Source organism: Ogataea polymorpha, assembly GCF_001664045.1.
Source record: "Ogataea polymorpha strain NCYC 495 leu1.1 chromosome Unknown OGAPOscaffold_1, whole genome shotgun sequence".
Classification (NCBI taxonomy): Eukaryota; Fungi; Ascomycota; class Pichiomycetes; order Pichiales; family Pichiaceae; genus Ogataea; species Ogataea polymorpha.
The window spans coordinates 233762-255675 of record NW_017264698.1 but is presented as its reverse complement, the minus strand read 5'-3'; the positions used below and the strand labels follow the sequence as shown (position 1 = coordinate 255675).

Genomic DNA, 21914 nt, shown 5'->3' with positions numbered 1-21914 from the left:
TGGCGGAACAAAGAGCTAGTCCTTGGCTCTTCTGAAAAGTAAGATATGAGGTTCTGGCGCATGGCAATCATAGTGGGTCCAGCCCAAACTTTGAGTGATCCCAAGCTGCCCACGCCATTCCTCTTCTGTCAGAATCTTGAAGGTTCCATTTTCTGTGAAATAATCACTAGGGATGAGCTTCAACAATTCCCTAGGTAGTGCGACGTGACGATATTCGTAGTGATCATCCGAGTACCTAGGAGAGTAGTAGTACTTCTCCCTGAATGAGAAAATACGCTCCTTCTCCTGTGGCGTCAGCTCTCTTGGCCTTGGCTGTGAGTGAGACATTGAGAAAGACTCGTGTGCTTGTGTTTTTGTCGATTAATTTTCTACAAAAATTCTGTGCCGACCTCGTCGCGTCGATTGGTCGGTCGTGCCTACCGCCTACCAACGCGAAAAGAATTATGGCTGAAATTTCAATCTCACATATTGGCGCATACTATATATGCAAGGCATTATGAAACGAGATAAATATTAGCTTGCCAAATAATCTTGTTTTTTACAAACTGGTACATGACAAGACAGGCAGCGACCCCATGGAACCTCAAATTGTGAGAATCGGAATCAAGCCTCTGCCGTTCACCTTGGCTTTGGTGAAGAGCGATCGGTTGCTGGTACAAACTTTAAGTAAGAACGGCTATAGCTGCGTGCTTCTAGCCATCACAAATCCAAGATACCGAGAGAATTGTAAAAGCTACTTCCAGTCTTTCAAAGACAGCATCAAAGAAGGTGGTTTCGGGGCGGTTCCGGGGGGACTCAAAGTCCCATTCCCCAGATCAAATGAAGTTAATATTTTTACAGGGCCTCATACCGAGACCACAATCGGCTTGTTGTCTCCTTGGATTGAGCTCGGGGCCAATGATCCGTTGATCAACGAGTTTTCTCTTCAGGTGCTCTCCAACGAAATAGCATATGCTCAATTTTTGGGGGTTCGCAAGTTGCTGCTGGCTCCGCCCAAAGATTTGAATCATCTTGCTGTGTTCACCAACAGCTTAAATTCCATTCTGCACAAGTTTTCTGATATTGAGATTTCTATTTCTTTGCCTATATGTGAAGATCCCCAGACAAACCCCGCCACAGGCGAGCTTATCCCTATCATTGATCCGCTATCGACGTGGGATATGTGGAATACCATACGCATCCACTGCAACTATCATAGAAACTTAACTGTTAGTCTAGCATCGCCCAAACAAAACATTCCCGAACATGTGGTTAATAGGTGGCTGTTGGAGCCAATTCGATTTTACCTTATCTCCAGCTCCCGCTTCATTCCAAATTCAAAAGGTTACCCCGTGCTTAATAAATACAACCAGCTCATCATCTGGAAGATTATTCAGAAAAAAGTACTAGATCCTCCTATTTTACTTCTGCACGGAGTTGACAAGGAAAGTGATCTTATTGCGAACCTTAGAAACTCAAGTCTTGATGACAAATCGAGCCAGGCCTATATCAGCGTTGACGGTAACAAAGTTTATCTTGGAGATCTATCATATTTGGAATACCTGAAATATCTCATTAAATCAAGCTCGAGCCATAACCAGCTTTTGCCGATCGAGGAGTTTACTTTGAAAAATCTGGCAATGGCAAACCTCGATCGTTCCGAATTGAGGTCGATAAAATCTTTACAGACACCCTTACAGCCATTGTCCGAAAACCTCAACAATGCCACCTATAAAGTCTTTGAGCAAGACCAGGCGAAATATGAGTGCTACGAGCGAGCAATGATTTCATCACTGATGGACCTTATAAATTTGCCTAGATTCCAGCATGTAAGGAATTTACCAAATTTTGGAGCAACTGCGTTCAACACTTCATCTTTAACCGTGACTGAAAAGGGACCCGACGCGGATGTTCAGCAAATCTCTGAGTATCTCAAAATATTGGTGATCGGCCCTGGAAGAGGCCCTCTTATTGAGCGACTTTTTGCTGCCATTAAATTTCTCAATCTGGATCTAGATAAGGTGCACATTACAGCTATCGAGAAAAGTCCAACAGTCATGGTGTACTTGTCTCAGCGAAATCAGGATTTCTGGAACGGAAAAGTAGACGTCGTGAATGCGGATGTGAGGTCATGGAAGCCTCAGCTTCCAACACAGTCTGGATTCCATTTGGTCATTAGTGAGCTACTTGGTAGCTTTGGATGCAACGAGCTGTCCCCAGAATGTTTGTATTCCGTGGAACAGTACTGCGATCCTGACAATATCATTTTTATCCCTAAGGAGTACACCTCTTTCGTCGCTCCTGCGATCTCCCCATCCATTTACACCAAGCTACTTGAAAGCAACGACCTGTCGAAATTTCATGCTTGCTACGTTCCACTATGCGACGAATACGACACTTTGTCGTCAAAATACTCCAAGCTCTGGACATTCCAGCATCCTCTTAGAAATGGCAACATGAAACGTCAAGCACATACGACATTGCACTGTCATCGCAAAGGTACGATTCATGGTCTTCTCGGATTTTTCCAGGCAGAGCTGTACAATGGTATCATTATCTCCAACTGCCCTACCGGATCCGGCCCCAGCCCCCACAACCTAGTATCCTGGCTACCATTTTTCATGCCTCTAGAGCAGCCAATGCAATTGACTGACGATCAGGAGCTGGCTGTGTTTGTGAAGCGGGACACGGCGCCAGACAGGGTTTGGTATGAGTGGTCTCTGGAATCTTACATTTATTTGGCTCTGCCGTCGGAAACCACTTTATCCAGGAGCTCCAATAACTCATCATCGGTCATAGATCAGCCTGGTAGACTTAGCATGTTCAGTAGTACTGAACAAAACGGAACGAGTCGTTCATCTATGGATACGGAAGAATATCAGGTGCGTGTGCGCACCGTAACAACTCGAATCCACAACACAAATGGCATGTTTCACTCCATGAAACTCTGATGTACTTTTTACTACATGTATCCAATTAGAAATTGTTATAATTATGCAAATGCGTCATTTTCTATATGTAAATACCTTGGGTCAGAAGCTGGTACTGATCGTAGAGCCTTGTGTACATACTTCCCAAGCTCTTGTTAATCAAGACATTGTCAATGAATAAATCCAACTCATCGTCGCTCAAATGAAGCTGGAAACGCTGTCTCAGCTGAATGCTAGTATTCACGCCTGCTTTAAAACATGGAAGCGTCGAATCTTTCTGCATGAGCTCCACGAGATTGACTAGGGAGTCAGCATTTCTCCTGAGCGACTTGAACGCCTGTTTCATTAAAGCTCTGAATTTCTGAAAGTAGAAAGAGTCCACACCTCCAAGAAGATCAACGTATTCCATAGTCAGCTTGAAAGGAGCGGCTTCAAATCCAACTGACCCAGGAGAATTGGAGAGGAGATAGCCAAAGTCAATGTGTATAATGTGTCCTTCCGAATCCAGCATGATGTTACCGTTGTGACGATCCTTGATTTGTAAAATGTAACAGATGACAGAATACGCGGCAAGTGAAATGCAAAAGTTCTCCTGAGCAAGCCTGTATCGTGGACTGTTCTCGTCACCGAACATGCGTATAAAATGGTCTTTCAAAGTCGCAATCTCCCCACGAGGGTTTTCGTTGTTCAATGACATGTACTGAGTCAGAGATTTTTTGATGGAATGTATCGATAAAGCGTTGGTGATGGTTTCCACCAAACCCGTGGTGGAAGAAGTGACCAAAATTTTCATCCTTTTCACCCAGACTTTTACGTTATCACGGTACCAGATGCGAGCCATAGCGTGGATCAGCTGACATGCAAAAGCCTCCTGAGTCAGATCATCCCCTGTTTTGGCAATCACTGAAAACAAATCCCAGTTTTCAAGATGACCGTACTTTGACTCTGCCCTGATTCGAGCTTTCTTGCTATTCCAGTCCTCTCCCAAGTAGCTGAGTCCGGCAACTTTCAAATCGTTTGAAAGTTTACGTTCACCCGCTTCACCGCGAATTTCGTTCATGCCTTCCACCCCAAATCCATGTTGCATTGCTTTCATTGAATCTATAATGCGAGCTTTAATCTCAGCTGCTTGTGAAACTGGCATTGTGGAAGCAGGTGACTCTAACTGAGTAAGCATCACTGCAGCAATCCTCATCTGGTTGGCCAATTCACTTTCGTTATCCAGCCCTCCCTCGTATTGAGACTTGAACGAAAGTTCTAGTTTTTTTATTTTCTCTTCAATCACATCAGTGGACGGAGAACTTAGTTCAAGCTTCAAATTGCTTGTCTTTGGTTTCACAGACCTTTTTGATTTATATGCATATTTATCCATTTTGTTGCTCAAGCTCACAACCGAGAAGTCAGCTAAGTCAGATTCCTCTGCCTCCCTAGTTTCCACAAATTGATCCCTGGAGGGGGTATTGGCTTTCATATCAAGAGAGTTCAACGAAACAGAGGACGAAGGAGCATGTGGATAAGCTAGGTCAAATCTGTATTTTTTATCACTCAACTTGAAGGTATCGTTCGCTCCTTTGTTATCTTCTAACTTGTTCAAGAGTAGTTTGTTATGAGCCGATTCCGGGTTGAAGTCAATGTCGTCAGCAAGATATTCAACAAGAAGCAAGTATGGAACACGCTCTGCCGAGTTTAGAACAGCGGCCTCATTGACTGCAATCTTGCAAAGTCTGTGGAGTTTTCCTTTTTTATTCTTCGGCAAAAGACCGGGAATGTCAACTTCACAAGGTAAATCTTTGTTCAGCGTTGCTAATTCAGCTTTCAAGGTAGATAATCGAGCATCTTTCGGAACCTTGGCAAGCCTAATTGAGATATTCTGTAACGCTATTACGAATTGGGTTTCGTTTTTAAAATAGTTTGATTTGAGAAGTTTGACCTGTTGTAATTCTGATAGGGGAACTTTATAAGACAGTTTGGAAGATTGAGGCAAATTAGGGGAGGCCGGCTCGTCACCATACAAACTCTCAATCTCGCTGCTATCTCTAAAATCAAATGAGTTCCTTATCGAAGAAGCATATGATCCGTCTGAAGAGTACGGGATTTCAGTGTTTGAGTTATCGTTGTTGAACATATGAAGATTGGGCATCGAAGAAACCGCATTATCATGTAACCTTTCGCTGTGGTGGGTATTGGAGTAGTCAAAATGATCGCTTTGCGCTTTGAGCAAGGACAAAGATGTTTTCTTTGCTTTCAAAGACGGTCTGCTGAGACTTGGCATGTTAATATCGGCGTACGAGTCTATCATGTCAAAGTTAAGCTGATCTCTATGAGAGTCATTAGAATGCACAGACGATGACGAGATGCTTCGTTTCCCGCGACTCACAGGTTTCCCATTTCTTAAACCTTCCACCTCTTCTCTTGATCTTCCCAAGAGCGCATTATTAATTGTGTTCTTCTTTGTCAGGTTTTCGTTCAAGCTTTTCTTGATGTCCTTAACCACTTCAAATACAAATGACTTGAGTCGCTTTCCCTGTATTCTTACTATCGGCGCCACATATTTGGTGCTTCTAGGAACACTTGCTCCTGATATCAAGGAAGTCGCTAAAATTATGGAGGGTGCAACATTTTCCTTGAAAGATTTATGAAGTTCGTGCTTGGTGACAACGCCAGATGACGAAGTAGTAGAGGAGGTAATCGTATGCTGATTGTTGGAGAAGTTAAATAATTGATATTGTAGATCATTGAGCATTCTTTTGCAAGTTTGGAAACCAACGCTTTCAGGTTGTTTGCTGAGGTCCTGGAGCAAAGCCTGTAAGTGCCAAAATGTGATCAAGCTGCAGTGCACATCTCTTGAACATAAAGTTCGCAACATCTCTTCGAGAGCCACCGATTCCGTCTCCACCGTGATCAGCAGTTGAAGAAATTGAGGGATGAAAAACCTGAGCTCGCCGATGGGATATCTAGATGCTCTCTGGCATAAAAAGTAATGTATTCCAATGTTGTCGGCGTACTTTTGAAGGTAGCTTAGACACTGATACAAATCAAAATCTGGAGAATTGACCAACTCCAAGAGCAGCTCGTAATTACTTTCGCTGTCTGGACTGTCCATAGTTAAGCTATCAAAGAGTAAATTGTCCTGGATCTATTTATTTCCGCATAAACCGTAAACGGGTATCCAATTGACAGATAGTGACACTTGGGTTCTCCTGATAGTGTCTTAATCCCTACTTTATAATATAGTATTGATCGTGAGTCTTAAAACAAAAGTATTTGTTGCCCGGATTAAAAGAACATGTAAATAAATTCGATCTTATGTACATCTTTGCACCGTAGAGTTTTGGAGCCAGCTAAAGAAAACAAAAACTAAAGTCGTTTTCAACTGTTTTCCAATACCATGTCGCAGGATCATCCGTCGGCAACCTCGCGTTTTACACCGAAGTCATATGCGACACCAAGGAGGCATCATAAATATGATACCGATGATTTACCGTCACAGCCTATCAAAATTGGGTATCAAAAAGTCACTTTAGACATTGATTTAGCAGAGCAGTCAGTGCTTGGAGAGACTGAATTGACCGTTCTTCCGCTCAATGCTAGTGTCAGGCAGGTTAAACTAGACTGTAGAGGAATGCAGATAAAGGACATTACAGTGAATGGCAAAAAGGCAAGCTACCATTATGGTGACTTCTTCCAAAACGATGAGTATCTCAATGACACAGAAAACCCAGTGCTGGCCAACTATGAATACAACCCAAATTATGACACACATTCCGAAGTGGTAAAGCTACAACAGCATCACTTTTACAGAGCCAGGTTCTATCCATTGTTTTCAGATCAGAATAATCAAGGGAATCCTTCTTCGTCATACCCTGAGAACACATCGGAATTGGTAATATACATTCCAGATTCTATCAAACTAAGGCTTCACGATCCAACATCAAAACAAACGTTTTCACCCAACGTCAGTTCTACCCGGTCGCACACACCTTTGACTACCAATGCTATGATGAGCTCTGATAAAGTATACACTCCGTTGAATATCAGAATTAGCTACCTGATCAGGAACTCAAAAAATGGATTGCTATTCCATGGAGGAAATGGCACAACTATCCCAAAGAACAGGTGGTTCTGCTACACCTCGAACAATGATCTGGGATGCAGTGCCAGCTCATGGGTTCCATGTATAGACAACTTTTACGAAAAACCTGCGTGGGACATAAACATAATTGTGCCTGAAACGGTGGGTGACATAGGAGAGACCAAATTGGTTGGCTCCGATGAAGCTAAGAAGGCTTTAAGAAGAATGGAAACTGAAGACGAAATGGATGAAGAACAAGAAGAGCGCGATGATACTCCATTAATAGTGGCAGTTCCGGATTTGATCGGTGTCAAAGAATCGCCCTCTCCTCTGGATGTCGGCAAAAAGGTGATCAACTTTCAATTTTACAATCCAGTTCCTGCTCATCACCTCGGCTTTGCCGTGGGCGCGTTCGAAAGCTGCCCAATCTTGGACGTTAAGCCAGGTACTGATGAGTTGGTTCCTTCCAATGCCCTGGCAAATTTTGCAGACAAGGACATTAACAACGCCACGAACTTCTCTGCTGAATCCAACTCTAATAAGGTGCCGACTATGCTTTACTTCTTGCCTGGTCGGAAGGAGGAAGTTCTGAACACAACAGTTGCAATGTACAAAATGTTTGACTTCTACTCAAAAGAATTTGGCTCATTCCCATTCCCTAGCTACACGATGGTCTACGTCGATGACATGGCTTGTGACTCTTGTGCATTTGCTGGTATGACAATCATGTCTTCGAAATTGCTGTACAGCCCAAAGTTGATAGAACCTATCTTTGATGTGACAGAAAAGCTGGCAGTTGCTCTGTCTGAGCAATATTCCGGAATCAACGTTCTTCCGAAATCGTTGAATGATTTCTGGTTGGTAATTGGTATTTCGTACTTCATGGCAGGTCAGTTTCTGAAAAAGCTTTTTGGAGTCAACCGATACAGATACGAAGTCAAGCTGCGCACCGATTACCTCTGTGAAATCGATGTCGGGAAAAGGCCTTTGGCCAATCAGTTGTTTCGCTTTCCGATAAATCTCTCCCAAGATATGGAATTCATAAGGCTAAAAGCTCCTTTGATAATGTTCATTCTGGATCGCCGTATGACTAAGACTGATAAGTCATTTGGGCTGTCTCGTGTCATCCCCAAGATTTTTCTCCAGGCTATGTCAGGGGATTTGCTTAACGGAAATTGTTTGTCAACCGCCCACTTTCACCATGTTTGCGAGAAGGTGGCTCATCATAAGCTTGAGTCATTTTTCCAAAACTGGATCCATAGTTGTGGAGTTCCAATTTTTCAAGTGACGCAAAGATTCAATAAGAAAAGAATGTTCATCGAGATGAGCATTCGCCAGATACAAAAGAATAGTAAGCTGGAAGCAAACGACGAACTGCAAATGGACATAAACTCTAAAGAAACTTTGAGGAAGCAGTATCAGAGAGAACATTTCGTCGATGAGGCTAATATGTTTTTATCTGAAGAGGAGACTTTCTCTGCGCCCAATGTGTTTACTGGGCCTATAACTATCCGTATTCACGAAGCAGATGGTACGCCGTATGAGCATATTGTTGACATCAAGGATCCCGTCACCAAATTGGATATACAATATAACACAAAGTATAGAAGATCTAAAAGAAGAAAGGAAGAAGATCAAGAAGAAGCTGAAAGAAAGGAAAGAGAAAGGGAAAAAAGAGAAAGAGATAAATTGAGGAAAGAACGAGAAAAGGATAAATTGCGTGGTGACGATGATGAACCGACGGTGAAGAAGTTGGGAGACGTGTTCATGAAACCTAAGGATCTAGAAGATTGGGGTTTCGCTGAAAAACAAAAAATTGAAGAAAATGACTACGAAATCCTTGGAGACGCCTTCGAATGGCTGCGTGTGGATGCAGACTTTGAATGGATTTGCAAGGTCTATATCAATTTGAATGAAAACATGTTTGAATCCCAGTTGAGACAAGACCGAGATGTGGAAGCACAGTTAGAAAGTGTCAAGTTTTTTTCGGAATCGTTGCACCCATCAATCTATTTTGCAACGGTTTTAATGAGAACCATACTTGATAAACGGTATTTCTATGGCGTTAGGGCCCAAGCGGCTTTAGGACTGGCCAAGCTTTCAAAGGAGGATAACGACCATCTAGGAATGAGATTTTTGCTCAAAGCTTACAAGTACTTTTATTGTTACAACAACATTATATCGAAAGGATATCCTGAGCTGGAGCCTAATGAATATTTACCGCTGCCTAACGACTTTTCGGAATTCAGTGACTACTTTGTTATGAAAGCCATTGTGACTGGTCTGTCAACCGTGACAAATAAGAATGGCGACAGTCCGATTGAATTGAAGAGAATCATGCTCAATATTCTAAAATTCAATGACAATAATAATAACTATTTTGATGATTCCTTTTATCTTGCCAACTTCATCACTTGTTTGTCAAATTTGATAGTCAGCTCGAATAAAAAGATCCCGAACCACAATGAATCCCATGTTGAGATGGACAAAAGAAATCTTACAGACCCTACCGAAAAGTTCCTGATCGAGTCCATTGTGGAGATAAACAGAGCCGCGAAGATGGACCAATGGTCTCCCTCCTATCATCATATTGTTACAGTGACAATGCTTCATGAGAAAGTGCGTTTGGCCCTACTGGGTCTTGTTGACCTCTCCTATATTGACTTGATTCCATACACTAGACCCTTTTACGATTCGGATATTAGACTCAAAGCCTTTGAAAGTCTTCTGCTGTTAGGTGGTCTGAGAAACTCGCACGTCCTGTCGCTACTCTTCACAACTTTAAAGCTTGAGACTTCCCATTACCTTCGTCACCATTTGATCCTTGCTTTGATGCGAGCAGTGGGCGCGGCTGCCGTGGACGGAGTGTTTCCTAACCTCGAAGACGATGAATTCTTCAGAGCGAAAAAGGGTGATTCCGACGAAAAGAACAACACCCTCGTAATTGTCGAGGACAGTGGAGCAGGTAATGAAATGAAAACCCGACGTGACCAGCTGTCTCGACTCACCATGAAAGGAGCATTGGAGATTCTTCGCAGGGACTTGAGCATAGGCACGGGACTTCGCAAAGAACTCTGGCTGGCAATTCATTCGTGCTTGCTGTCTGTGAGCGCGAAACGAAATTTATTTGATGTTATAGAAGTCGTCTTCGAAGCGATTGACTCTTTCAAGGTCACCACGAAGCTTCCGAACGAGAGGAAATTGGTTGCTAAGGTCACTGATGTTAGTATTGAGCCTCATTCTGAGACGTACAAGGTGACATTCAAAAGACAAGGGAGACTTAAAATACAGATTCCAACTATCAAGCTCAAGGTCACTGATAATAGCAGCTCTCGCTCCACGCAGAAGCAAAAACGCTCCTCTGTTTCAGAGCCATCTTCAGATCCAAGGGCTCCAAGGGAAAAGTTCGAAGTCAAATTCAAGTATAGAAAACTTTCCAACAGAAGGCGTGTGGCATACGATATCATTCAAACCGATAAACAATCACCTCTTCGCTACGTGCGTTTCCAATTGTCTGAAAAGAAGGTTTTGGTGTCCGACGACGAGAACTTTGGTGAATTAAAGAGCTTGCCGGTGAAATTGAAAATCAATCCTGAGAAACTGCGCCAGCTTAATCCAGTCAAGACAGAACCTAGTACCACTCTTTCCGCTCCAGAGTCAGCTCCAGAGTCAGCTCCAGAGTCAGCTCCAGAGTCAAACGGTTACTCTCAGCATGGAGAGGATGTCCAGAACAATTATACTCCAGGAAGCCGAGCAGAGGATACTTCGGAAAAAATAGAAGCTGGTGATGACGTCGCATCTAATCCTGGTAACTCAAGGAGTAGTTCTGTCAATGGAATTCCCCCATTAAAGACCGAGCCAGAAACTTCCGGCATAGAAATTGAAGCCTCGACTAATTCTGAGAGGAAGTCTACGCAAAGTCGCTCGGCAACACCTTCACTGCCAAAGATTAAGCTCAAACTGAAATAGCGTGTACTATGTATTATAAACATAATGTATACTATCGCCGTTCTGGAAGTGGTGGAGGCACCCTTCGTAGTGCTGTGGCAGTATCATTCAAACTGGTGCCTGATGGAGAATCCACGGTCTCATGGTCAGCATCTGTGATCGCGCTTTCAGTCGATGGTCCTGAATCCACGTCTTTGTCAGCAGGCAACCTCTCTTCAGCTTCTTTTTCCCAGTCTTGATCACCAGCTCTCAGTTTTTGGGGGGTTGCCAAAGGCGATGGTGGAACATGTTTACTAAGCGAACTGCTTCTGTATCTCTCGTTAATAAACATGGTTGGATTCGTTGGAGACTTTGGTTGCTGCTCGTCATAGCCGAGCGAACCAATTGACTCTATGCTTGTTTTCTCCGTTTTGGCAAACATGTCGGCAGATGATTTTCGGTTATCAGCTTCTGGTTGATCATCTGTCGCACGCAATGTTTTTCTTATGATACGACGGTTGGAAATCATTTCAGGAGGAGAGTAGTTGATTTCTTTGACACTTGTCGTGGATTGTTTTTCGACTAATTTCTGTTTTGTTGATGAGTAAAGCCCTTTGAGCTTGGAATAGGACGCAGACAGTGACTTGGATTGGTCGTCTCCATGGGCACCTTCAGAAACGGTATCTGAAACACTGCTATCCGGCGACAGTCCTTTGTTGATCGACATAAACTTCTTAGAGAGCATTGACGCTCTGTCCTTGTATTTGGTTGCATTTGCCGCAGAAGAGGACGACCCCCCAGATCCTGTGGTCAATACAGAACTGCTATCTGGAGCGTAATCATTTGTCACTGACTGGGCTGCTTCAAACGTGTTGTCATCCCTGGTAGACTCTTTGGTGATTCCTCTGAGTGAATTGCCGAGAGAGGAGTTGTCATCTTCTTCTAAGGCTATGTCTTCTATGTCAAGTTCCTCCGCCTTAAGATCTCTTGATGGTAATGGTGGTGGAACAGGATGAGATTGCTGTGGCGAGGTGGCAGTTACAATAGGACGTACTGATTTGTCCCAAATACCTCCCTTAAAGATCTCACCTTCTGTTCTATAAAACACAAGATCATCCATAAATGGTAGCACGAGAGTCTTTCCCAATGCTTCCTTGAACCTGTTAGTGATGATGTTGGTAATGAGATTGTAGTTCAGAGCACGGGAACTGACCACAGGTTCAATCACCATGTCGAACTCAGGCAATTTTGTAAACCCATACCACACTCTGTTCGTTGGAGGGGGTTTCATCCTAAGCAAAATATCACCTTCCAGCTTTTTCATGACGATTTTCAAGTTGATATCGAACTCCCTCTGCTTGAACCTCGTTCCAAGGTTTAAGAAGACTTTAGAGGCAACCTCTAGCACTAGACCACCTTGATAAAGCACATGACATTGAAGACTAAGGTCTCCCTCCGGAGTCAAGTTTTGCAATTTGGGAAACGTCAAAAAAGGGGCAGAGTGTCCAACGTCAATCTTTTTAATTTGCAGGTCGTCCAGAAAGTCTGGCGTTCTGATCTTCTTGAGACGTTCATCGATCTTATTTTTTATGAGCTCCTTGAATTCCTCTGTTCTATAATAGCTCAGGAAAAGCCGTCCTATGAGCGCATTCAACCACTGCGTCGTCAGCTGGCCCTCCGAGGAATTGATGGTTTGAATCAAATCAATCATATCTGCGGTCATGAAATGCAATGTGCGAGCCATAAAAGACGGTTCTAGTAGGTCTTTGGCAGTGCCTGACTTAGGCACGTCTTTAGTAGTCGCTCTGAGTAATGCAAAGTACCAGTCTTCCTTTTGAGTGTTGCGGTCTGCATAGAGAAAAAAGGTGTCTTTTGGTGGAGTGTCCAGGGTCACTTTTCCTTGCAGAACATCCAGCAAATTTTCGGGCTCAGGAGACGTGGCATTAGGAGCAGTAGAATTGAACTCTGGATCTTTCTTGAATATACAAATTGCAGCTTTTTTTGTGAAAAGCTGGCCATCCTTCAGCTCTCTAGGCCAGATTCCTATCACATGGTTTGACAAAACTATAACGTGCTGGACGTTCCTCTTTGCTTCATCATCATATAGAAATAAATTGCCATGTTTCAGAACCGCAAAATATCTGTTTTTCTTCCTGATTGCTTTCAACTTCTTGGCATCAAGTGTTGTTGTATCTTGCTTAGATTCTTCCGCATTTGCAGGTACAGATTTGTTTCCTTTAACCATTTTGAGAAAGCTACCACTTTTCGGAGCCTGTTGGTTGCTGACCTGCTCGGAACCCAATGAACTACCAGATGATGCTTGTGTCTGGGATTCACTCCAGTCAATTTGTGGGAATTGGTAGTATTCGCGTGTAACAGTAAGCCATCCTTCGTGGTACGTCTTAAGATCCGAGCTTTCTCTCTCCAGAACCTGTCCAGCCATTAAACTTCTATAGCCTTCAGGTTCCCCCTTAGCTCTGCTTTCTTCCCTAAGCCTTGCTTGCTCAAGCTCTCTCTCTTGTCCAGGGCCCTCCGGAGCCCGTGGTAGAAAGTGCCATCCAATAATAAGTGTGATGGGCAAGAAAGTCAATCCTCCCACTATGTAAGTGATTGCTAGCTGACATAATTTGTGCAAGGAATCATCAAAGCTGAGAAGTTTTAGGTCAGACACCACGCTATTCACAAACAGAATCAATGGCCATAAAGTTAAACCACCTGTTACATAGGCAAGTGCTAACCTTGATGTTGAATTCATTGTCCGAGTTAATAAATTATATGCGACCGAGTAGAAATTTAAATATTTTGGCCTACTTGCCGAAGTTCATTATGAGGCTGGATAGGAAATCAAAAAACATAGAGTAGGAGACCGATTTTTGGGCAGCAATTGGCGTTCCCAGAGGAACTCGTGTTGTTACATACGGCGGTTCTCCTGAGAAGCAAGTCTTCAAAACAAATCGTATCTTAGGAGTATAAAAAAATAAGCCCGACGCGGGGCTCGAACCCGCAGCCTTGTGATTAAGAGTCACACGCTCTACCGATTGAGCTAGCCAGGCTTTTGCTAACCAAAATGTCCCCAAGTTCTTTCTGTTCTTATCTCAAAGCCTAGTCAAAATGAGATCTGCAATGATTCCCAGTCGACTAACTAGTTGCCATCAACAGAAAGAACAATATTTTTAATTATTGGAAATTTTTGAAATCGCAACATGTAAATTGTTGTATATGATGAATCGCCTATTTACTGATTTTAGTCTTTTTAGTGACAACTTTTCCTCCAGGCTGTTTTCGTTTCTTAACCATCCCCGTCAAATCGTTCACAGGAACCGTTTTAGGAGTAGCCTTGATTTCTGTACCATCGCTTTCGCCCAGTATGCCCATCATAATCCTCTTTTTCTCTTCCTGAATCGCTGCATCACCTTTCCTCAAATCATCCAATCTTTGTTCCATTTCTTGAAGCAGACTCTCGTCTCTTTCTTCGTCCGGAAGTTCATATCTTTCTTTAATGGATTTCAAAGATTTTTCCATAGCCTCTACGGCCGTTGTACTGGATCCTGCTTCTCCTGTGTTGAACTCGGACGCCAGCGAAAGCTTATAATAGGCTTCAGAAACAAGCCTGGAAGAGAATGGATATAATTCTGTTCTTAAATTGGCCAAGGTGGTAAAATCTTGAGCTGCCTGGCTGAAGTTTTCCGTTTCCAACGAGATCTCTCCCAGCAAATCGTACACCTCGCTCAGTTTCTTCTTAATTGCGACAAATGGCGAGCTGATTTCCTTTATGTCCTTCTTATCTGAATCCAGGTATGGTGTTTTCAAATGTTCATCCTGTAGGGAACTGAGCTTCTCTTCGTACAAAGTCCTCGTTAAATCCAGAATTTCCCACGATACCTCAAAATCAGTCTGCTCTTCGCTCTCCTCTCCCTGCTCCTTTTCTTGCTCATGAGACTGTTCTTTTTGTCCTTGTTCTGGTTCTTGCTCAGATTCTTCGTCTTCTTCATTTTCAGCAAGCTGCTCGTTAAAATGAAACATTCCATTATCGTCCTCAGTCTCTTCAGCTTTTTCGTCCTGGTTATTCTGGCCACCTAGTACCTCAGACTTGGACACAGCATTCTCGAACAAAGATTTTGCGTACAAAAAGAGCAAATCAGGGTCATCATTGCCTGTCAACAGATTGGATTTCTCGCACGCCTCAGAATAGTACTCGACAGACTTCTCATACTGCTTTTCAGCAAATGCCTGAGCACCCTTTTCAAGCAGTTTTACTAGCTCCTGTGAATAACTCGACTCTTCGGTCATGTTTCAAATTAATTTCGCTTTCAAAGAAATTCTTTAGCTATTTCGAATTACGCGTTCCAATATCGATTATAGCGTTGAATCTCGAAAAATAAATACAAATATCTCTAATTTTAATAAAAAGCTTCTTTCAGGTTTATCTTTGAATAATTCGAAGACGGACAAGACCTAGAAGACAAGCGCTATCATGACTGTTGAAAGTGAGTATCATCATTGGACTGGTTTAGGCGGGCCATCACATTTAAAACGGCACTCATGAGGTGTCGCTTACTATGGGCGGTACGCGCCAGCTGGTCACATCGAAGATGAAATCTAACAGGCTTAGAACCCGAAGAGAACGTTTCCTCTACACAGGAGCCGGAACTTGTAGTGCCAGGCCCCAGCGAACCAGACGTCCCCAAGTCAGAGGTCAAAATCATTCGGCGCAAGTTGAATGGATATGTTGGCTTCGCCAACTTGCCAAAGCAATGGCACAGAAAATCGATCAGAAGGGGTTTTAGCCTGAACCTTATGGTTGTTGGTGGAAGGGGACTTGGTAAATCTACACTGATCAACACTCTGTTCAATAAGGAGCTGTACCCTGTCGAGACATTCAACAAACCAGAATTTCCAAATCCAGAGGACCCAACGCCTGTTACCGTGGAGACCGTCAGTGCCGATATTGAGGAGAACAATGTCAAGCTAAGCTTGACCGTTATTGATTGTCCAGGCTTTGGAGAAGGCATCAACAACACTGACTCTTGGAAACCTATTGTCGACGAGATCAACAATAGATTCGACATGTATCTGGAGGCCGAGACCAAGATCAACAGAGCCACTGTTGTAGACAACAGAGTTCATGCCTGCCTGTACTTTATTGAACCAACTGGTCACTCTTTGAAGCCGTTGGATATCACATTCATGAAGCAGGTCCACGAGAAAGTGAATCTGATTCCCGTGATTGCCAAGTCGGATACGCTTACCGAGAAGGAGATCCAGGAATTCAAGCAGAGAATCATGGACGATATAATGAACCAAGGCATCAAGCTTTTCACTCCTCCAGAATACGACAACGATGACGAGGAAACCAAGGTCGCTTCCCGGGAAATCATGGCCAAGGCCCCATTCGCAATTGTTGGGTCCACTAACCAAATTCAAACTCCAGACGGAAGAATAGTCAGAGGCAGATCTTATCCGTGGGGCATCATTGAGATCGACAATGAGGACCACTGTGACTTTATTAAATTAAGACAACTGTTGATCAGAAATTTCATGGAGGAGCTAAAGGAGACTACTGCCAACGTTCTCTACGAGAATTATAGAACGTCTAAGTTGAAAAAGCTGGGAATCGAGCAAGACGACTCTGTTTTCCGTGAATTTGATCCCGTCCTGAAGCAGGAGGAGGAGAAACAGCTGCACGAGGCCAAGTTGGCTAATATGGAGGCACAGCTTAGATCGATATTCCAGTCTAAGGTCAGCAAAGAGGAGAAGAAGTTACAGGAGACTGAAGCCGATCTCTTTGCCAAGCACAAGGAAATGAGAGACAAGCTGTTGAAACAAATCAAACTACTAGAGGAGAAGAAGAGGGAGCTGGAGATGGCTAAGCCAATCCACCATGACCCTGCTCCATTGCCTAGTACTGCGCCAACCAAAACCAGAAAGGGTTTCCTCCGTTAAATGTGCGTCTTTGTGTTTCAGCGATTTGACTTTTTTAAAATTTACATAAACGGAGTAAAGTTTTTTTATGATAAAAAAAAGTACAATTGTGTGGAACCATAATGTCTCTTTATGATATTCTGGGAGTGGACTCTTCTGCCTCCTCGGTCGAGATTCGTAAAGCTTATAGAAAATTGGCTTTGCAACACCATCCTGACAAAGTCCCAGAGGAAGAGAGAGAACAGGCAGAGATCAAATTCAAAGAGATCAGCAGTGCCTACGAAGTCCTTATAGACGAAGAGAAAAGAAACGCATACGACACATACGGAACCACAGATGGTGTTCCTAACGGGTTTGGCTACCATGATTCAGGATTTGCAAACGCTGCATTTGGAGAAGGTGACTTCGATTTTGATCCTCAGGACTTTGCCAATTTCTTCAATGGGATGGGAGGCTCTTATGGGAGAGGACCACCACCTAAAACGAAAACGGAGGATGCAGTTTTGAATGTCGAAGTAACCTTGGAAGAAATCTACAACGGTAAGGTGATAAAAACCTCCTCTACGCGGAATAAGTTGTGCAAGCACTGCAAGGGCAGCGGAGCACGTAAGTCGGCAATTCCAATAAAATGCACCACTTGTCATGGTGATGGATATGTCATGAAGATCCGACAGTTGGCGCCAGGACTGGTAACCCAGCAGGCTGTTCCATGTTGGAGATGCAAGGGAAAAAGAACTATCCACAAAGACAAAGATAATTGTAAAAAATGCAAAGGCAAAGGAGTGGTGGAGGAGTCCAAAATTCTGGAATTCAATATCCCAAGGGGAGCTCCCGAGGTGGGGTCAGTTATCTTAGAAGGTGAAGCCGACGAAGAGCCAGGACTGAAGCCTGGGGATGTGATATTGCAATATAAAACGAAAAAGCATCCAATATTCAAGCGACAAAACCAAAACCTGTACACGAAAGTGTCGATTTCGTTGGTCGACGCTTTGTGCGGGTTTGAAAATCGGAAGTTAGTGAAAACACTGGATAATAGATGGATATCAATTTCTGTGCCTGCTGGGAAAGTTCTGCGGCCAGGGGACTCGATTGTAGTTCCAAATGAGGGAATGCCGCTAGATGACAATTCGAACAAAAATGGAGATCTTTATATTGGAGTCGAGATTCAATTCCCCAAGGACAACTGGTTTTTGGAGAAGAACGACATCAGCAAGCTCAAATCAATTTTGGATATAAGTTATGGTGGACAACCTCAGACGGCGGCTGGTGAGATCGAGGACGGAGAAATTGTAACCAACGTGGCATTCAAAATACAATCAAAGCACGAACTGCCAAAATCATTCAACTCCTATTTCAGTGACACTGATGTCACTCATATTGGGGTGGAAGAGCCAGAACAGAAGAAAGGGTGGTTTAGCTGGTTTTCTTGAACATAGTTTTCCTGTATATGACGAAGTAAAGAGTCTCAGCGCTATTAAAGTCTCTTTGGTTTGTAGGGGTGATGCAACTCTGTTTCCTCTCGTATTTTGTCAAGCTTCTTGGATTCTGTCTCTTCCCCTTCTTCTGGGAATTCCAACACCAATTCGTTCGATTTGAAGGCACCTTCTAGAGAATCTTGTTCTTCCATGTCTTTCAAATATGACAGATCTAGTTCAAGCGGGTCATCGATGCTTTTTGTTGACTTGCGTTTGTTGTTCAGTATATCATCAAGAAGGTCATCCGGAATCGGCGTTAACGTGTTCGGAACGTAGGGAAGCTCGTCTTCCGCTGCTGGGACAATCTCAATGGCATCATCATCATCATCAAATTCCTCTTTTGCCGATAGCTTATGCTTAGTTTTAAATTGGGGTGAATCGCGTTGAACTTTGAACTTTCGAACAGCGACAGCATTCGGATCATTATCAAACAAATGCAAGTCGTTTAGCGTCGAGGTCTTCCTAACCTTATTGTAATTTCCATACTCCTGTGGTTTCACGATAGCATTTGAGGATTTGGTTCGCAACACGCTCTTCGATGACTTCCGTGAGATACTCTTATCGGAACGCAAATCGTTACTTTTAGAATGTAGCGCGTTCTCCTTATTTTGGTTCACTTTCGATTGGGAAAGGGAGGACATAGCGATTGTAAATAAAATAAATTAGTCGCGACAAGGCATATTTATTCCGCCATTTTTTTTGAATGCCACCAAATAAGAAGCAGGCCATACTGGAGTTTTACCGATCGCTGAACCGCAAACTTTCAAAGCTCCAGCTTGATGCAGTTGCCAATAATCGGTTGAAGCTTTGGCTTCGGTCCCAATTCAAGGACACTGCGACGCCGCTTCATCGTAAACTTCAAAAGGGAAAGCGCTTTGACCTCACTTTAGATAACTCCCTAAACGGTCACTACAAATCGGGCGTCAAACTACTGCGGATGGCCTATTACGATCTGATCTCTTTTGATGCACGAGCACCAAAATGGTTGTCCGATTTTGCGAAGGCCAAAGTTTACTCTAGGGCTCAAAAAGACCAATTCATCAACGAGTATGCAGGCATACTAAAGATAACACATGATATACACGACTTCAAAAGCATTCCAGGCTTGATAGACAAATACATGGCTAACCTGCGACAATCAGAAACAAAGTCTCTTCCCTCAAATCATAGCATCACTGACATTTTGAACGGAGTTAAACCCGCAGTACAAAGCTCAAGCCATGGGTTTAAAAGCCCTTTATCCTCCCTGTTTAATCAGTTGCGGACGCAGTATAAGGACCATATAGACCATGATTGGTCGTTGCCGCAACTAAATCTTAAACTATCCCCAAATTCGGCAGGCTTACCACTCTCACCGTCAGTGAGAAGAAATAAGATCCTTGCAAGGTTGCTTCAAATAAAACGCTTCATCAATGAGTATCCTCCGATGAAGATGGAAGATATGGAACACTTGAACAAATTTGTCAAGTCTGAAACGTTTGAAAATCATCCAATGAGCTTCGCATACAAACGGTTCACCCGAGACTCGTTTTCGTTGAGTGAGAACGTAAAGTTTAGATTGTCTGAGATTAGAAATGTATCAATTCCACCACCAAAAGAGCTCCTTAATTACTATGTAAATGTAAAATAAATATGTGCACTAGATTTCTACAATCATGTAGCTTTTCTTGTTTGAATCAAGCAAGCATCCGATTCTTCGCAATGGGTTGATAGCAATATATTTCGGGATAAATTCCCCCCTGAACTCCGTGTGTTCCATGATATCTTTGCGAGACAGTTCAGATGAAGCTCCAATCATGATGTCGCCGGTGTTCAAGACTAAAAGGTCACTTTTGATCATATCATCCTTGAACACCACTAAAATGACTAACTCACTCGGATTTAGAAAATATCCCTGAATCTCCACGGACCCATTAAAAAGCAGATCCGAGAATGGATAAATCGAGTGATCTAACGTGGAGCAGTCAAACTTCACGACGGCAGCTTTTCTTTCTTGTTGCATGATCACAAGCCCAAATTCCTTCTCGCCCTCGCTGTGTACTGAGAGTTTTGCGTTGACGCAACCAACGTCTCCAATTCTTCTAACCATCACGGAATCCATTTTAGTCTTCATATTGCTCTTGATCGCATCAAAGAATTGCTCACAGGTGTGCTTGAGCTCAAAGAACAATTGCGACGATTCGTCATTAGTTGATTTTTGTAAGCCTGTTGTAAGGAATTTAATGACTTCTCTGGTCTTGATGATGTCACTGCTCTTCTCGTCCGCTGTAATTTCAACCAGAATTGCGTTGAGCCATTGAATAAAACTTTCGAAACATTGTTGTTGCTCGTTCAGTCTCAACATGCTTTGGTAAAGCAGGCGGAGTAGTTTTGAAGTTAGCTCAATAGCGGAATCCAGAAGATGACTTTGAAGGCCTAATTTCCCCTCATTTTCTCTCCAATTGGAAAGCCCATGTAAATCTGTGAGATATACAAGCATGTGTTCCAATGCAGGAATCAAACTGTAGAAAATGTTCTTTCTAGAGCTTTCGAAGTACTGTTTGCCTAGCTTTGTCCACCTTTTGAGTCCTCGGTCTCCCAAATAATCACTAATCCAGGCCCTAGTCGGCTCTGTCATGACTCCGGTCAACAAAAGATCGTAAAGGTCATAAATAGGGTCGACAGTGGTATTTTTCAGTTCCGGTAGAGCTTCGATTTCGCTTTTCAAGAGACCGACTATGCGCACTGTGTAATCTTCAAAAGGCTTGCACTCGGAAGCCAAATCATCAATCAGTTCCTTGACATATGTGAGTAGACCCACAAGCTTGGAGCAAGCAAGACACACACGAGGAAGTAAAGTACCGTATATTTCCACGAATGAAGTTGTCAGCTTGATAACAAACAGGCCATCTTCCTTTTCTGTTAGAATGTAATGCGAAACAAGGTTTTTGGACGAGCAAATGCCCAGGAATGTTGAGTACGTGCCCTGCAGCTGGGAAATCTGAAAATTCTCAATGATGAAAATGCCATAAAGAACCAGAGAGATCATGCCATGCTCAGATCCGATGATGAGGAAATCAAGAGAGGAGTCTTCACACTTTATTAATTGGTCATCGTTAACCAGTTTCTTTGAGCTATGTGACGATGTGAGTTTTGGAAGCGAGTTGGTAAGGCTGATGTTGAACATCTGCTCATATTTGTTAGATGTATCGAATGTGCTGAGTCTATTGAACCAGCTGCAGGTTTCTATTGAACTCCCGATTTGAAATTTGAGCATCAGCTTACCGCTACTCGAGTCAAACAGATTTGCCTGCCCTTTTGTGGTAATTATAGCAAATACGTTGCCATCAGGCCTCCAGCAGAGACACTCGATCTCTTGATCATCATCCAATTCGATTGTCCAGACCCGCTGGTTTCCTAATCTATAAACCCAAAGCGTATTTTTGCTCAGTTGAAAGGACACCAGGTCCATGGTGGGGCACCAGAGAAAATTTTTGCTTGATGCCACAGCAAATGGTAACTGCTGGGCAGATGTTGCGTCAACATCCATCTTCCCAATAGACTTGTATAAACAAAGAAAAAAAAAGAATGCGTCGATCGACGCACACGACCTGTCAAACGATAAGATGA

The 21914-nt window shown here is 43.1% G+C and overlaps 11 protein-coding genes and 1 non-coding gene across 12 annotated transcripts; 4 read left to right on the top strand and 8 right to left on the bottom strand.

Annotated features, from left to right (window-relative positions):
* Window positions 1–15: 15 nt before the first annotated feature.
* OGAPODRAFT_22560 (uncharacterized protein) lies at window positions 16–327 on the bottom strand (the record flags this gene model as incomplete). Its single annotated transcript, XM_018355215.1, has 1 exon — window positions 16–327. One exon carries the CDS (start codon window positions 325–327, stop codon window positions 16–18), a length of 312 nt encoding a protein of 103 aa, XP_018212901.1.
* A 248-nt stretch (window positions 328–575) lies between these two features.
* On the top strand, window positions 576–2930 carry OGAPODRAFT_91733 (uncharacterized protein; the record flags this gene model as incomplete). Its single annotated transcript, XM_018357030.1, has 1 exon — window positions 576–2930. The coding sequence occupies one exon, from the start codon at window positions 576–578 to the stop codon at window positions 2928–2930; it is 2355 nt and encodes a 784-aa protein (XP_018212900.1).
* Window positions 2931–2988: 58 nt separating this feature from the next.
* On the bottom strand, window positions 2989–4731 carry OGAPODRAFT_15090 (uncharacterized protein; the record flags this gene model as incomplete). Its single annotated transcript, XM_018353488.1, has 1 exon — window positions 2989–4731. The coding sequence occupies exon 1, from the start codon at window positions 4378–4380 to the stop codon at window positions 2992–2994; it is 1389 nt and encodes a 462-aa protein (XP_018212899.1). The 5' UTR covers window positions 4381–4731.
* Window positions 4732–4771: 40 nt separating this feature from the next.
* OGAPODRAFT_15089 (uncharacterized protein) lies at window positions 4772–6095 on the bottom strand (the record flags this gene model as incomplete). Its single annotated transcript, XM_018353487.1, has 1 exon — window positions 4772–6095. A coding segment is annotated over exon 1 (1222 nt), but the record flags the coding sequence as incomplete, so codon positions are not given.
* A 202-nt stretch (window positions 6096–6297) lies between these two features.
* OGAPODRAFT_45382 (uncharacterized protein) lies at window positions 6298–10296 on the top strand (the record flags this gene model as incomplete). Its single annotated transcript, XM_018355497.1, has 3 exons — window positions 6298–8332; window positions 8381–8582; window positions 8676–10296. Coding segments are annotated over 3 exons (3858 nt in total), but the record flags the coding sequence as incomplete, so codon positions are not given.
* Window positions 10297–10981: 685 nt separating this feature from the next.
* Window positions 10982–13663, bottom strand: OGAPODRAFT_74468 (uncharacterized protein; the record flags this gene model as incomplete). The annotated part of the gene is made up of 1 exon (XM_018355892.1): window positions 10982–13663. One exon carries the CDS (start codon window positions 13661–13663, stop codon window positions 10982–10984), a length of 2682 nt encoding a protein of 893 aa, XP_018212896.1.
* Window positions 13664–13888: 225 nt separating this feature from the next.
* OGAPODRAFT_t2 lies at window positions 13889–13961 on the bottom strand. Its single transcript has one exon. It is a non-coding gene; the product is annotated as a tRNA-Lys (tRNA).
* A 173-nt stretch (window positions 13962–14134) lies between these two features.
* OGAPODRAFT_91729 (uncharacterized protein) lies at window positions 14135–15198 on the bottom strand (the record flags this gene model as incomplete). Its single annotated transcript, XM_018357029.1, has 1 exon — window positions 14135–15198. The coding sequence occupies one exon, from the start codon at window positions 15196–15198 to the stop codon at window positions 14140–14142; it is 1059 nt and encodes a 352-aa protein (XP_018212895.1). The 3' UTR covers window positions 14135–14139.
* A 184-nt stretch (window positions 15199–15382) lies between these two features.
* On the top strand, window positions 15383–16851 carry OGAPODRAFT_10808 (uncharacterized protein; the record flags this gene model as incomplete). Its single annotated transcript, XM_018353242.1, has 2 exons — window positions 15383–15395; window positions 15515–16851. The coding sequence occupies 2 exons, from the start codon at window positions 15383–15385 to the stop codon at window positions 16849–16851; spliced, it is 1350 nt and encodes a 449-aa protein (XP_018212894.1).
* Window positions 16852–16952: 101 nt separating this feature from the next.
* Window positions 16953–18904, top strand: OGAPODRAFT_91728 (uncharacterized protein; the record flags this gene model as incomplete). The annotated part of the gene is made up of 1 exon (XM_018357028.1): window positions 16953–18904. One exon carries the CDS (start codon window positions 16953–16955, stop codon window positions 18258–18260), a length of 1308 nt encoding a protein of 435 aa, XP_018212893.1. The 3' UTR covers window positions 18261–18904.
* OGAPODRAFT_10806 (uncharacterized protein) lies at window positions 18305–18946 on the bottom strand (the record flags this gene model as incomplete). Its single annotated transcript, XM_018353241.1, has 1 exon — window positions 18305–18946. The coding sequence occupies one exon, from the start codon at window positions 18944–18946 to the stop codon at window positions 18305–18307; it is 642 nt and encodes a 213-aa protein (XP_018212892.1).
* A 956-nt stretch (window positions 18947–19902) lies between these two features.
* Window positions 19903–21822, bottom strand: OGAPODRAFT_15088 (uncharacterized protein). The gene has a single exon (XM_018353486.1). It carries the CDS (start codon window positions 21754–21756, stop codon window positions 19945–19947), a length of 1812 nt encoding a protein of 603 aa, XP_018212891.1. The 5' UTR covers window positions 21757–21822; the 3' UTR covers window positions 19903–19944.
* Window positions 21823–21914: the final 92 nt, after the last annotated feature.

Bases quoted from the DNA above. Each gene is read 5' to 3' on its own strand.
- OGAPODRAFT_15088 (XM_018353486.1), bottom strand. From the start codon at position 21,756: ATGGACCTGGTGTCCTTTCAACTGAGCAAAAATACGCTTTGGGTTTAT.